Here is a 16,371-nt window from a genome sequence, read left to right as displayed (position 1 = left end):
TGAACATGCGAAGTTGCCCTGGTTCTCGTGAGTGGCTTCCACAAATGATCCTCTAATATGCTTATCCGATAGCACGGGTTCTTTATTCTGTCCATCCGCCCACCTTCCGGAGTCCATGGACCTAAACGTCCTCGCGACCTCCTTCGAGAGGTAACAACTTCTTTCACTTGTCCTCTCCAATTGGCGCACACCGATTTTGACTCTAATTCAACAAGATCTCAACATTTCGCTCAAAAGATTTAGCATAGGAATCGTCCATCTGTTTGTGTCCACATGAATCACTTACATACCGGCGAGATTTTGCTTCAGAATTGCTTCATATGCAGCAAGCAGATTGCCAAGTTGCACCGCTTGTTCTTATCTGGCTCCAAGGACAGAGCTTTCCTGCAAAATATATTTTTTTAATGAAAATTAGCCTATTACATTTAGATTAAAATTCTATTTGTAATTTTAGTTACTGTTAAATTAGAAGTGACAGATGAATTAATTTGATTTGTGAACTCAGATTTTCTCTTTTCTTCTGTTGTCGAGTTTCGATTCAAAATCATTTATTTGATAATTTTCGTGAATAACAAATTCGTTTCATCTATATTTGTTAGTTCTTGTCTTCTTATAGCTTTTTTCCTCGCAGATTATAATCACAAATATGTAGTTTTCTTTTAGGATTGTGTTATAATTCTTGACATGGAGATTGAATTCATCTGTTGAAAGAAGGCCGCTTTTTCCCTTTTAATTAAGTTTTTAATGGGCTTTGGATTAATTTTTATGTATCACCTCTGAGTTTTGTGATGGTAAATTCTTTTTATGTATATCTTTTTTTTTGGTTTGAATTACTTTTGGTTTCAATTGGGTTGTCTGTTGTTTAATGTCAAATATTAGATTTCTTTGTTAAAACCTTGAAACTAGTCTCCGGAATAGTAGTAAGTTCCTCTAAATCTTGGTACACCTCGTTCATGGTGGATGGTTGCCATGCCCACCGCCAACACTAGGCACCATAATTGCAATTATCTCTTAATTATCTATAGCAGATAACAAAATTAGGGCTTTTGCCTACATGGTTCATTGGTTCTTTTGTGATTGATGCCACCAATTGCTTACATGGTTCTTAAGGAAGATATCTTCTCCTTATTGGTTTCATCACTTGTATCGCTTATCGATGAATTGAAACTTTCTGTCATTTTATTGTTGTCAATATCTAGTGATTATTTATTTCTTTGATGAGAGTGTAAGACACTTAGCTAATTGATATCCATTTTTATATGAACCTTTTAGTATAATTCCTTTCCAAAGTTCTTATTTACGAGCGGATATATTGTACAAGTTTCCCTTTTACTTGCCATTACGATATTACCATTTCAAGATTGTCTTTTGTTTTTATTAGAAGATGATGAATGCATTTCATCTTCGCCTCACCTCAAGAATGGCCATTGTATTGTCTTCATTCGGTTGGCGAGCAGAGCACCAAATGTAGGCTCATTTTTCCTAGTTTCATAACATGGAAAGTAATCACAACTCAAACACACTTGGCGTTAATTGCTTGCATTTTGTACCTATCTCCCTTCTGACAAATGAGTAGGATACTTCCCCTTCAAGATTTGTTATCCGATGAACCTTTTTCTGTTGATAGGTCTTATTTGAATTGATAGAGAACAGGTAGATGAATAGATGGATTGACTGAGGAAAACAGTCAGGTTTGTTCTATTACTTCAATATGAAAGTTTGCTTCACATAAATCTAGTTTAGAGAAATTTCTTTCTTATTATAAATTAAATTAAACTAACTTTTTACTTATATTTTTGAATTATTTCGTTAACTACCTCAACTTTTAGTTGATATGTAATGTTATCTCATCATAATATTGCATTAGTTTAGAGATATTCCCAATACAGATTGGTTTGAATGCACTCATCAAATTTTCTATACCTTGATCTTCCTTGCACCTTCTAAATTGAACCGCCCATAGTATTTGTTTGAATTCAATGATTTGCAAGTTTGATGGCTTAGTAATCAGACTGCAAGTGTATGCCATTTTCTTAATAAGATTTTGGTTGGGTTGTGTCATCCAACTAGTAATACTGAGAGGGAGTAATATTATAGCTTTTGAAAATACAAAAAACCAAGTGAAAATTTCAAAGAATCTTAACAGAGTCCTATTACAAAAAGAAGAAAAGGCATATAAAAGGAGAATAATGTTTCCTCCTAAAATGAATAAAACAAAATGAGATAAATCTGTTGAATATTCAATCAATGCCCGACTAAACAACTCCTCTAAAAGCTCATCACATGACCAAAGGAAAACCAATAAAAATAAAAATGTCTAGAGTAATCGCACATGCACAGACTGGTTGATGCAGTATTAGAAGATACAATTTAGAAATTACGTTCCATGTAAAATTAGGAATAGAAGATTTCAATTATTGAAACTGGGGGACTGACGTATTGCAAATAAATGAAACAGTGGTTGATCAAGTAAAGTGTCTTGCGGGTGCTTTGAATTATCAAGGTAACTTACAGTGCAACAGGAACTTCTTTTTATTGGTGTTGAATGCGACTTTGCTGCTTACATGTTATTAGCAAGGGTCTTTGATTGTGGTCTTGTTGTTCTGTATGTGTTTTTGCATTGTGGGTAATTTATAAAATAGCATGTGCATGACTTAGTATAGTCTGCATGTTATAAAGGCCATGTACATTGTCGCTGGTCCTTGTCTCCAGCAGAGAAAGGTTGTGGAGGGTAGTTGAATAGCCTGCTTTTGAAGCAGAGAACAGGGTTAATAAATGAAATTTTGATTTCTGAAAGAACATGGAATTGATGTCCATACATTCTATGGAAATTATTCTTATACACACCATCCTAAGTATGTTTGTATCTTGACCATGATGTTCAGATGTGCAATTTATATTTAGCTGGAGTAACACAGAATAAGGTTTTCATTAAACTGAAAATCTTTAGCAAGCCTCTGAAGGGTAAAGGAAGGAGGCTTTTTTTTTTTTTTTTTTGTGGGGGGGTGGGTTTCATTAATATTCTCAACAATCTCTGTGGGACTGTATCTTTCAAAATTTGTTCAAATTTTGGTTGTGCATAACACAAAAGAGAGACACACACACAGAGTTGGCAGCTGCTAATTTTGAATGTTAAAATTATATGTTGATCTTTAATATTTTAAAAAATAATAAATAAGTCTTTATATTAAAAAAAAAATCAACGATAATATTATGAAAAGAGATTAATGTTGGAATTGTTGAATTTTTTAAATAAAATAAATTGATGATATTTTTATTTTTAATTATTGTAATTTATTAATTTGTTAATTAGATATTGCTATCAATTTAGAGAGTGAAATTCACATTGTCCTTAAATTGAACTTGGACTTAAATGTGAAGCTCTAAATGATATTTGAGTCGATGAACAATGCATAAACCATTTTTATATAATTTGTTTTCGTTTTAATAGGATTGTTTGATCTGCATTTGTTTTTCTGAAAAAAGAATACACCTTTATATACCATTGAAAATTTTAATTAAAATTTGTTATTTACAGTTTTATTAATAAAATGTGTTAAATTTAATTTTTTAAAATTATTATTATTATTAAAAAAACAGTAGTAATTGGATACACAATTTTGAATTGAACTCATGACAAGGGATTTAATCTATTTAGTATTGATGTTGGAAAAAAAAATTAATTAAAAAATATTAAAAAAATAATTTAAAATTAAATTTAATAAATAATGCGTTAATTTACTTAATAGTTATTTTCTTTCATCTGTTATTTCAATTTATATTTAATTTAATTAGGCGATAAATTTAAAATGATATTTTTTTTTCTCTGAACAGCAATTTTGAGCTTAAAATCTCAATGCCAAACAAGCGAAACAATGCCCATGGACATTTAAATGACAATGATTAGCATCTGCCTTATAAATTTGGCTGTGTTTGGGCTTCTTTCACTCTATTATTTGGAATGGGCTTTGCAACTTTTTTTTTTTTTTTATCATTTAATATCAATTATGACTTAAATTCAAAAATTCATAATTTTAAAAATGATTTTAATATTATTAAATTAAAATATGTTAATTTACTTAATAGTTATTTTCTTTCATCTGTTATTTGAATTTATATTTAATTTAATTAGGTGATAAATTTAGTTCTTCAATTGACTCAAGCTTTAAATTGGAATCATTAATTTTTTTCACTTTCATAGAAAAAAAAAAAAAAACATTGCAATTTAGTAAGCCACATAACACAGAATGGGAAGTACATGAACATAATAGACATCTCAAGGAGACTTCAACTATGAAGCCAACAGGAAGGGATTTGGGAAATCTGTTAATACAAAAATTCTAATTCTTGAAAGAATTTTTTTTTTTTAATTATTATTTTATAATGAGTGGTAAATCCTTGTTTATATATACTGCCATGCATGCAGTTTTTTTTTTTTTTCTTAATTCTTTAATCTACCAATCATGCTCATTACATCAATTTTTTTTTTCAAATTATTATTTTTAAAAATAGGTATTATGAGAGTCAATAATATATTAATTTTTTATTAGATTAGTAACCCAATTGTTGAATATTTGTTTTTATAATGGAGAAGTTCATAATTTAAATTTTAATAGTTTCATTTCTTTTAAAAATAATAATAAAAAAAGAGTTGGAAACCCACTTATTTTTTATCCAATGTATAAGTGGAATTAATATAATATATATTATTTATGGGAATATATAAATAAGATATAACCTATCAACTTTCAATATGTAAGAAATTAAAAAAGGTGATATGAAAAGCTGATTAATTTACATATGGTTAAATAGAAATATTTGTGGTAGTCATCTCCATCATCTCGTGGGTGATTAATAATGATCATATGCATAAATCAAGGGCTAAAATCTAAGATAAAATGTAATAAATTAAGTGAAGTAAAGCTAACACATGCACAGCCATTTACAAGTAATTTAAGGTTGAGATTATCACTATGTTCAGGAATTTTTTCAGAGTGAAAGGAAAATAAAAGATGGAAAGTAAAGAATATTTTCTAGTTATTATTTTCTATACTCTTGCTTGGATAAGCAAGTTATGAATTTATAATTTTATCCTACATATTTTTAAAAAGAATTTAAATAGAAAAGGAAATTTTATATTTTTTCTTTTTGATAAAAAAAGTAATCTTTCTCCACAGATTTCTTATTTCCTCTTTAAATTAAAAAAAAAATAAAAAAAAATCATTTCCTTTATTTTTCAGTCTCTTTCTAAACAGAGGAAAACGCCAATCCTCCCTTATTTTCCTCAAGTTATTTGCATTTTCCTCCATCTTCAACATATCCAAACAGGCTTTTAAATTCAACACTAATGTATAAACTATTAGGTTTTATAAAAATTTTGTATTTTTATATTTTTTTTTATTAATTTAATTTAGATTGATATTCAAATTTGAAACCTTATAATTCAAATGCAAACAGCAGCAACAATCGTAATTTGCTACTTTAGCACTTTTTTTTTTTTTTAAAAAGAACAATTATTTATAGATTCTCTGGTATGGTGATGCAGTGCAGTGTCAGCTACTTTAAGTGCAATTGTTAGAAGTCCTACTTGCTCTCTTGAATGAATTCTTATGGTCATGCTGGTTTAATGTTACTTGAAGAATGCTACATATTGTCCAAATTAACCATTGAAAGGGAATGAGAAGAACCATTAACGGAATGCATTTACCTTGTTTAATTGAGTTCTCTTGAACAAAACATTTACCCAAAATTTCCCTTCTCTACTTCAATGAGAGAAGTTTTACCAATTTTCTAATTTATTTCCTCCCTCAAGAGGATGTATTCCTTGTTCTGTGCTGACTACATGAGGGATTGTGATTGACTGATTGTAACAATATGCAAAGTTCAAACTTTAATGTGATTACTTTCTAAATATTAAAGTAAACAGTTCAGAGCACGCGTCAATTATCTTTTGCATTTTTTCGTTTACTGGTAAATCTTTATCTGTCTCCTACTCATTTGAATTCAAACCCTGTTTGTTTTGTAGGCACTCTCTTATTATCCCAAAGTCTCATTTTTCTTCCTTGGAAGCCACTCCTCCATCTGTAAGTTAATTTCCCCCTCATTTGGTGCAATTATTTGTGGGTCCTTCATGAACTCACAGTATTTTAATGTGTATTTGTTGCAAATTTTGTTGTTATTGGATTAATTGCCTCACAAAATCCTGTTAATTTTAGTTTGCGCTTGGTCAGATTTCTTCACAAAGTATTGTTCTCGTTTATGTCTTACAATCAATTGTAATTGTGTAACTTGTGTTTTGGTTGCTTGTCTTGGTTCGCAATACTCCTTTATTGTACTCAGTAAAACCAAAATTGAGGTGACTGCTTGAGTACTTAGATATCTTTTTTGAGGTTTCACTCTCTTTTACTGCATCTAAAGTGTAGTGTAGAATAAAAACATATTTTTCATTCCCATTAGAAGCATAAAAACCCAAAGGTCTTCTTTCATCTGACTTCTGTAAATGACTTTAAAGAATGGATATTTCATCCTCATTAGACTGCTCTATCTGATGTTGATATTTTAAATTATTGTCTGTTGTGAGATATTGTTACAAAATAATATGTTTAATATATCTAATTTCATAAATGAATTCTAATTTCGTGTTTTTTTTTTTTTTTTTTTTTTTTATAGGTATGTATATTCCATTTGGTTCTTCGAGCCCTTGACACTGTTGGTTTGTCTCTATCTCTATTATCTTTAACCTTACCAATTTGGTGCGATTTTTCTTACATCATCAGGTGTCAAATTGGATTTGAAGTTGCTATCTTTAGCAATAGATCTATTTTATTAAATACTCAGGAGAATTTTAAGCTGAAGGCAAGTATATATCAGCTTAGGTTGGGTTGAAACTGAGTGAGGTCCCTTTTTCTCTTTGCATTTTTCAGCATGAGAATTTGTTTCATTCATGGTTGTATAAGCAAACAGGAGGCTTGATTACATTTCAAATGCCTTTAATAATCTTCTGCTTGCAATGAATGCCACTTGTTGGATCTGAGATAATATTTTAGTTTTACATTTAAGAAGATGGATCTTGTCATTGTGAAAATGGACTAGTACATCATGCCAAGCGGCCCCATGTTGCATGGTAGAACCAGAAACTCTCAGGCCACCATGTTGTGCAGGGTTTGAGAAGATAGAGAAGAGAAATATAGGTTTTATTTTAGGAAAAATTGTTATTTAGTCTTTCTATTTTATTCTTTAGTCCGTCTATCCAATTTAAATTAAGTTTTCTATTAGTCAATGTGATGCAATGTGTAGTGTGTAGAGATAATTACATGAACAAATCTTCAAAGAACAGCAAAGGTTTAATCCAAAACTTCAAGAAGAAAGAGATAAAAATAAAGTAAAGAAACTTTATTGAAAATTGAAGAAATAAATAAAATTACAAATAAAAGATTGTATGTTTATTTTATTGCTATACTAATATCTATTTTTTCATGTCCTTTAATTTTAATGATTATTATGTTTTTTAATTTTATACTATTATGCCATATAATGTAGTTATTTATTTATTTATTTACTTTGAGGTGTTAAATTTTATACAATAATTTACTGACGGAATTTCTTTTTTTTTTTTTTTGAACTACAGTCTGTCTCATTCTCTTTTGGTCACTATCTCTCGTTATTTTGTCCCTTGCTTTCAGTATCACACAGGTAAGTAATATTTTAATATGGCGTTTTAATTTGTAGATGCATGCATATCAATTTTTGAGGTGATAATTTTTTCTATTTGTAGAAATTTTGTAACATCTCTCATTGTTCTCTGGGTGCAAATTTTATGTTGTGCACTTGGAGAACTAATGGGAGATGCTGCTGGAATTTTTACAAATATATGACATGTCATTATCTGTCTGTTATTGGTAGAGATGATACAATTCTAATTGGGTTAGGGCCTTACCTTTCAACGCATGATTGGGGATATGATGTAATTCTGATATATGACATATCATTACTAATATTCACTTAATTATTACACAGCTATTAGGAAAATGGGATCAGATCGGAGATGGATGTATGCTAGGTTAAAAGATGGTCTATTGACCTCAGAATTCATAGAAGGTATTGAACAATTCATAACATTTGCTAAGCAACATCCAGAGTGGATGGATGGGGATAAACTGAAGTGTCCATGTAATCATCGAAAGTGTCAGAATCGTAATTATGCTGATGAGAATACAATTCGGTTACATTTGATGAAGCATGGATTTGTGCCATATTATTATAAATGGATTCTACATGGGGAACCCCGCACAAGTAATATTGATAGTCAAAACATAAATGTTATGATAGCTGAGTCTGTTCAAGAGGTTGATAATAGCACAAGCAATACCTATGAGCAAATGGTAATGGATGCAAAGAGTCCCGATTTCTTTCAGATGTAATGGAGGAGCCTCCAAATCCATCACTCAAAAATTGTATGACATGTTGCAAGTCGTTAATCAAGAGGTGTGGCAGTTGTGAAAGCCATTCGCAGCACTCAGATGTTGAAAGGATGTTGAAAATCAAGGCAGAACATCATTTTTCAGAAAGTTGTTTTTATTACATTTGTCAACTTATGAAACAGTTGTTACAGGATTAAAATTTAATGACAAAACTTTTACAAGATGTAAGAAGTTGGTTCAAGCATTGGGCCTACTGTTAAGAAGATTCATTATTGTACTAATGGATGTATGTTATATTGGGCTGAAGATAGTGAGTTAACGAATTGCAAATTTTGTGACCATCCACGGTTCAAACGACATAGTCGAGGCTCTTCTAATTTTCAAACCAATGTGCCACATAAGAAAATGTACTACTTTCCTCTCACACAGAGATTGCAAAGATTATATGCTTCGAATGCAACAGCAAAAGAAATGAGATGGCATGCTGAGCATGACCATGAAGATGGGGTAATGTGTCATTGTTCAGATGCAACTACATGGAAGCATTTTAATAAAACACATCCTTCATTTGCTGCTGAGGTTCGGAATGTAAGGCTAGGACTGTGCACCGATGGGTTTCAACCATTCGGTCGATCACCGACAACAATATTCATCTTGGCCAGTCATTGTCACTCCTTACAATTTGCCTCCTTGGTTATGTATGAAGGAAGAGTATATGTTCCTAACGGTACTAGTTCCTGGTCCGAGAAACCCAAAAGACAAATTGGATGTGTACTTACAGCCCCTTATTGCAGAGTTGAAACAGTTGTGGGAAGTTGGAGTTGAGACATATGATGCATCAAAGAAGAATAATTTTAATATGAGGGTTGCGTTATTATGGACAATAAGTGATTTCCCTGCATATTCAATGTTATCCGGTTGGAGCACAGCAGGCAAGACTGCTTGTCCATATTGTAGGGACGATTCAGATGCATTCACATTGACAAAGGGTGGTAAACAATCATGGTTTGACAATCACCGTAAATTCTTACCAGCTAACCATCCTTTCAGACGGAATAAAATTGCTTTTAGAAAGAACAAGACAAGTTATAAAAGTGCTCCCCATTCTATCCGTGAGGAAATTTTAGAACAAATAGAACATCTAGGATTAATGTGTGTCACGATATGGGTGCAGATGAGAATAACAGTTGCAAAGCAAAAAACACGGGTTGGAAGAGACGGAGCATTTTTTGGGATTTGCCATATTGGAGTACTAACATGCTTCGCCACAACTTGGATGTCATGCATATAGAGAAAAATGTATTTGAAAATATTTTTAATACTGTGATGAATGTTGAAGGGAAGACGAAGGACAATGCAAAATCAAGAGAAGATTTGAAAGAGTTTTGTCACCGACCTGAGTTAGAGAGGGATATGGCAACAGGAAAGTATCCTAAAGCATGTTACACATTAGACAAACAATCAAAAGCAGTGTTGTGTGAATGGCTTAAAAATCTTAGATTCCCAGATGGTTATGTGTCAAACATGGGTAGGTGTATAGACATGAGAAAACTAAAGTTGTTTGGGATGAAAAGCCATGATTGTCATGTCTTTATGCAAAGATTACTCCCAATAGCATTTAGGGAATTGCTTCCAAAAAATGTGTGGCAAGCATTGACCGAATTGAGCAATTTCTTTAGAGAGTTAACTTCAACAACACTTAGAGAAGAAGCCATGTTACAGCTCAATGAAGAGATTCCTATTATATTATGTAAACTAGAGCGTATATTCCCTCCAAGTTTCTTTGACTCCATGGAACATCTCCCAGTGCATTTGGCTTATGAAGCATGGATTGCTGGTCCTGTGCAATATCGGTGGATGTATCCATTTGAGAGGTAACTAGTTTAATGTATTGTTGTATACTATCATTACATGGAGAAATAAAAACTTTGTTGTGACTAAATAGTAAATGGTACAGGTACCTTAGGAAGTTAAAAAATAATGTGAAAAATAAAGCCAAAGTGGAAGGTTCCATATGCAATGCATACTTAGTTGAAGAAGCATCGTCATTCTGCGCTCATTATTTTGAACCCCATGTCAACACAAGGCATCGAAAGGTTCCACGCAATGATGATACAGTCGAACATATGGATGAACATCTAGCCAATAAATCAATTTTCACTCATTCCAGGTAGGCCACGGGAAAAGGAAAGGTTAGATATCTCACGAACAAGAATTTCAAGCAGCACAAATGTACATCTTGTTGAATTGTATAGAAGTAAAACCGTACATTGAGTAAGTTTTTCTAATATTCAATTATTATAATTGTTGCAATGCCATTATTGATTCCAAACATTTAATTAACTATTTTCATTGTGTGCAGCATTTTTGTTAATGAGTTACACATGGCCAATCCAAATATCAATGATAAACAAGTTGATGAGAAACTAGAGCGTGAATTTGACAAGTGGTTCAATAAATATGTTCACAATCCCTCCAACAATATATCAAGCCAGTTTTTAAAGGATCTATCAAAGGGTCCATTAAGAAGTGTTATGTCCTACAATAGTTATGTAGTTAATGGTTATAAATTTCACACTAAAAGTCATGGTTCGCATAGGGCAACGATGAACAGTGGGGTATGCATTAAGGGGACTAATTATAGTATTGACGAGAGTGACTACTATGGACAGTTAATTGAAGTGCTACGATTGGAGTACACTGGATTACCAATCAAAAGAATTGTATTGTTTAAATGTGATTGGTTTGATCCAACAATGAATGTGGGAACAAATATTCATCCAAAATATAAACTTGTGGATATTAATAAAAAAAGATCTTTCAATAGATATAAACCATTTGTTCTAGCTATCCAAGCTGCTCAAGTCAATTATTCGATATATCCAAGCTTAACACACGATAAGGATGAATGGTGGGCTATGTTCAAAATCAAAGCGATATCTGTTATTGATCTTCCTAATCAAGTGAATGTGACAACCCCCCCTACACGGGAAGAACCATTTCAAGAAGATGAAATGGAAGTCCCTTTGATTCAAATTGATGATGATGATGATCAACAACAATATTTGAATGATCAAAATGGTGTACTAGTTGAAATTAATGAAGAGGATGTTGAAGATGAAGAAGAGCTTGAGTTGGACTCAGAAAGCGATGAGGAATGCGATGATGTATATGATAGTGATACTAATTAGAATTAGGTATTTCTCTTAATGAATTTATATTTCTAAACTTGAAGTATAAATTCTAACTATTGGAAAATTTCATCTGTATTATGTATCATAAGTTGAATGAAGCTAACTTGTTAATACAATTATTTATGCAGGATGCGAGGCAACGGTCGCAGGGGAGGTTTGTTGGGTCATTCACAGTCAAGGCAGTTACCTGTGCAGGATGAGTCCAATGATCAACTAGACCAATCTACACAGGGTCAGCCTCAGGTTCCTTCACGATCCACTGGGAGGTCGACACCAGATCCGGAGGGGTCTACTGCTTCAACACAGCATCGAGCTACACCTCCACCTCCACCGCCACCACCTATTACCCCATCTTCTGAGCCTGCAATTGGATCAACCTCTGGTCATGAAGGTCATTCAGTTGGGGCAGCACCAATATCATCAATGGATGGTCTATCACTCACTACATTTGGAAGAAAGAAACGAATAAAGCTCATTAATGGCACGTAAGTATTAAAAATTAATTAACTTTATCTATGATTTGGTATTACATATCATTGGCAATTGAAGTACCATGTTTCTACATTTACATAAAATCAATATATTTGATGTCTTTCTTTTGTACAGGTTACATCCATCTGAGGAATGTGCTAAGAAGATGAAGAATATCTTCAAGGAGAGGATGGACCCAGAGGGGCACTGTTGGAAAACTATCACGCCTGAAACAAAAGAGTTTTACTGGGATGAATTTCAGGTAATAAAATAAATATTTAAATATAATTATCTATCAGATAACTAATTTGCATAGTTTATGAAACCTCAAAAAAGAATGTTACAAACAAATATCATTTAAGTGATGAGAATTTCTGAATTAATGTAAAAGAACACAATTGAAGTATATTAATGCTTAAATGTTCTATGTACAGCTTGTGTGTTGAGGATGTTGAAAATATATATTGTTGTGAGTTGTTGTAGTTGGGGTGGATGTTATTTGTTGTTGAGAATATATGAAGTGTTTTTTACAGGTGCAATTAATACCTAATAACTAGGCTGGATTGTCCAAAATTAAGGGGAAATGCTGTCAAATTTTTTCTAAAATATTATCATACTAATACAACTGTCTTAATTTTTATTTGTTTTATAACAGAAATACTTTGATTGGCAAGAGGTGACTCCACTGGTAAAGGAAGCTTGGAGGCGTAAGGCTGCAGAGCGCTACAAGGCGCTAATGTGCAATGTCAGGAAAGGAAAATCCAAGGTCATCGTGCCTAATAGTACAATGCAAAAATGGAAGGAGGCATGGAGTAGCCCAGAGTTTAAAGCCAAGAGCCATCAGTTCACTGCTAACCGCTGTAGTGAGATAGGGGGAGTTGGGGCAGGCATCTCTAGACACACAGGGGGTTCAGTTTCACATGCTACTCACGCAGATAGAATGGTAATGATTTCATATTTACTGGTTTTGTTATTGTCTGTCTACATATTAGTAGCAAATAATCGAACATTATTATAAACATCACTAAAATCATTATATCTTTTCAGGAAGCCAAGCTTGGCCGAAGACCTTTTCCTTATGAACTTTTCCATAAGACCCACACTAGGAAAGGCACCTCCGATATGGTTGATTCACGAGTACAATCAATTAAGGTAAGTGAACAAGTATTTTATGTCTTTCAATTATACGAAAAAAATGAATAAGTGAGTTTGTTTATTCAATTGCCAAGAAAAATAAATTTAAAATATGTGTATTAACTTATGCAGGATGCATTTTTGGCGCTTAAGGAGCAGTCGTCTCAACCACAAGAGGGGTGCAATGACCCTCCTATTGTAGATGAGGTCGCACTATATTATCAAGTTGTGGGGGGGGAGAAGAAGAACAGGGTTTATGGCATTGGATCTCAAGCATCAATTTTTTACCCTAGCTCATCACATGGATCATCTTCATCGCATCCTATTGCGCCATCGGAGGCAATGGAGGAAGAGATTCAACAATTGCATCGATCTGTAACGCTCAAGGATAGTTTGGTTGCAATGGAGGAGATAGAACGACAACGAGAGTTGATGATAGAGGAGAGATATAGACAACGTGAGCGGACATCGAGGAGCGCATGCAACAAATGATGCAAAACATGATGGCACAAATGATGCAGAGTACGCAGCTTCTGACCCCAACTCTGCATGCGACTCATCAGGATGATGGTAGAGAGGCTGATAGTGGTGTTGAGTGATGATGTTGTTAATGACAAGTAGCTTGTTTTTTTTGTTATTATGATATTTTATTTTTCCATACAGTACATTATTGTCATAACCCTTCACTGTCATATTTATATATAATATTGACTGATATTTGATATTTGACAGCCTGATATTGTAAATATTATGATGTTGAGCATTTAAAATTAATATTATATTATATGCTTCAATACAGGAAATAATATATTAAAAAAAAAATAAAAATTTTCTACTAGTAATTTGAAACGGATTAAAACGAATTTTTCCGCTTTCTAATCCAATAACACAAGGATCGGTTTGAATTTAGAAACCGATTTGAACGGAATTTCGCTTTCAAAAAATTGAAACCAAAATATCCGTTTTTAAATTAAAACGGAATTTGAAACCGAATATATGTGGTTTCTAAATTTGAAACGGAATAGTGGTTTGAAAATAGCTTCAGAATTTGAAACGGACGCCATTTTCCGTTTCAAATTTATTTAGAAACTTGTGGATTTAAAACTGAATATTTCGGTTTCAAATCGGTTTCTAAATGTATTTAGAAACCGATTTTCACTGATTTGAAACCGAATATTCGGTTTCAAATCTCCTTTTTTCTTGTAGTGAATTGTACAGCCATGGTTTTCATGAAACTTGTGATGTTTGCTCCTATCCCTTTTGTTGGTGATATTCAAGTTTAGTTTCTTTGGCCATTTTATCTACTCGTCATTCTTTTGAATTCACATTAAGACCCTTGATTAGGACTTATTGAATGGAATGTAGCTTTTGAATCTTTCCCTACTTCTTTCATTACCCTTGTCCCAACCATAATCTTTTCTCTCTAAGCCATAATTTCTCCTCCCCTATTTCCTATCATTGTTCTGCCCAGACTTCCTATATTCTTTGAGAGCTTTCCACTTGTCATCCAGTTTGATGCACTTTTAGACCCTCTCCATTAGTTGCTAATAATCTAAGGCAGGATTCTTGATCAATAAGTCACAAATTTGACATTTTTTGTTCCCTTTTTCAATCCTTCATAGGCAATCTTGTGGCTGAGGTTTTCCACGTATATTATTTGGCATTGAACTGGCCAATGTTGTGATGCCCCTTACCTGTCTACAGTGTAGCCGAGCAAGATGTGCCACATTCGGTGCCGAAACACCCTATCATGTCTTGTTGTGTACATTATTAATTTAATGTCTATTTCTAAGTATTATCCCATGTGTGGAAATTTTTTTTTTTATGGATATTCGGATAGAGCCTCCTCTATTAATTTAGCATATGGCAAGTTTTACTATTCACCTATTAAAGATAATTTCATATATGTTTCATTTATTCCTATATCATATCATGTCATCATTGCTCACATCCATTTCAAATAAATGCATTTCATTTCATTCGTATAAATATTTATATACAATAATTTACAATTGTATTTACAATCCAAAATGATATACATCACTCACTTATATATAATAACAAAATACAAAATCTAACTGAAGCACTTGAATTGTATAGATATTTTTAAGCACAATTGTTACTATCTCATAGCATTTAGGTAAGTAATCTCATACATAGTAGTCGATTTCATTAGTTTTTGTAATTTCTATTATCAAGCCCTTAATTCCATGTTTTCTGTATCATTTCAGGTGTTTAGGTGAAGCCCCAGAGTATAGGAGTGCAAAAGGGAAGCTTGGAGAAGTCAAAAGGCTCATAATTTCTGCTGATACAAAGTACACAGGCCGTGTAAGCCAAGCCACAGACCCGTGTAACCTTCTGCCAAACGAAAGCCAGAGAGCCAATGGAGAAACAAAAGTACATGGGTCATGTAATTGGACCTGTGTAATTTGCAGGGACCCGTGTAAGTCTCTGTCAGGCACAAGCTTGAAGAACTTTGTGAGAACAAAAGTACATGGCCCTGTAGCCAGCGTAGACCCGTATAAGTCTCCGTGCCAATGCAAGACTCCGTAATTCTGCTCCAGTACACGGCCCTGGGCTGTGTAGTGACACACGGGCCGTGTACCTTGCGACAGCCAGATTTCAAACCCGAATTCCTGCTCTTGTTTACAGATTCAAATCAGACTCCTAAGGCTTTTGGTGTAACACCCTCCCTGTAACAACTCCGTACATTCTACTGTTTCGATAACCAGTGTGGGTCCGGACAGCTAGAATGTCTAGAAAAATATTTAAACTAAAGTGAGAAACCATAATTAACTCAAATATTAATAAGAAAAATTTAGGAAAATTTTTAGAAATAAAATACAACTAAGTTAAATGAGTTAGTGCCCTAGCGATGAGTAACCTAGTGGGAAGTTGCGGTTCTCGCAACTAGGAGCCCTAGACACAAGGAAAAATTCATAAAATAATTTTTGGGACTCTAGAGAAGGGTTATTGAGGTTCCTATGGCATTAGAATGCCAAGAAAATGCTAAGAAAAAATTTTCAATTAGTACAGACAATTTTGGTCTGTTAAGCCAAACAGAGGGCATTTTGGTCATTTCGCCTTCAGAGGTGATTTTTGGCCGATTTGTCTAGTTAAGTAAATAATTATTATGACACAAAATGTGAATA

General features: G+C 32.9%; 2 protein-coding genes across 2 annotated transcripts; both read left to right on the top strand.

Moving 5' to 3' along the window:
- Positions 1-6,662: 6,662 nt before the first annotated feature.
- LOC110655974 (uncharacterized) lies at positions 6,663-13,711 on the top strand. Its single transcript, XM_058134591.1, has 7 exons — positions 6,663-6,712; positions 7,628-7,692; positions 11,743-12,099; positions 12,221-12,347; positions 12,741-13,028; positions 13,133-13,237; positions 13,352-13,711. Exons 3-7 carry the CDS (start codon positions 11,744-11,746, stop codon positions 13,709-13,711), a joined length of 1,236 nt encoding a protein of 411 aa, XP_057990574.1. The 5' UTR covers positions 6,663-6,712; positions 7,628-7,692; position 11,743.
- LOC131172956 (uncharacterized) lies at positions 8,028-11,611 on the top strand. Its single transcript, XM_058134592.1, has 7 exons — positions 8,028-8,381; positions 8,850-9,008; positions 9,127-9,439; positions 9,595-10,294; positions 10,378-10,590; positions 10,783-11,440; positions 11,528-11,611. Exons 1-7 carry the CDS (start codon positions 8,028-8,030, stop codon positions 11,609-11,611), a joined length of 2,481 nt encoding a protein of 826 aa, XP_057990575.1.
- Positions 13,712-16,371: the final 2,660 nt, after the last annotated feature.

The sequence above is a fragment of the Hevea brasiliensis genome, chromosome 14, assembly GCF_030052815.1.
Source record: "Hevea brasiliensis isolate MT/VB/25A 57/8 chromosome 14, ASM3005281v1, whole genome shotgun sequence".
NCBI lineage: Eukaryota > Viridiplantae > Streptophyta > Magnoliopsida > Malpighiales > Euphorbiaceae > Hevea > Hevea brasiliensis.
Note: the sequence above shows the minus strand (reverse complement) of the source record. Positions and strands in the feature narration are given on the sequence as shown.

Coding starts and splice junctions, on each gene's coding strand:
- LOC131172956 (XM_058134592.1), top strand. CDS start 8,028: ATGGGATCAGATCGGAGATGGATGTATGCTAGGTTAAAAGATGGTCTA. Junction 10,295..10,377: donor TGGATGTATCCATTTGAGAG/GTAACTAGTTTA, acceptor TAAATGGTACAG/GTACCTTAGGAAGTTAAAAA. Junction 11,441..11,527: donor TTCAAGAAGATGAAATGGAA/GTCCCTTTGATT, acceptor ATTAATGAAGAG/GATGTTGAAGATGAAGAAGA.
- LOC110655974 (XM_058134591.1), top strand. CDS start 11,744: ATGCGAGGCAACGGTCGCAGGGGAGGTTTGTTGGGTCATTCACAGTCA. Junction 12,100..12,220: donor ATAAAGCTCATTAATGGCAC/GTAAGTATTAAA, acceptor TCTTTTGTACAG/GTTACATCCATCTGAGGAAT. Junction 13,238..13,351: donor CACGAGTACAATCAATTAAG/GTAAGTGAACAA, acceptor TAACTTATGCAG/GATGCATTTTTGGCGCTTAA.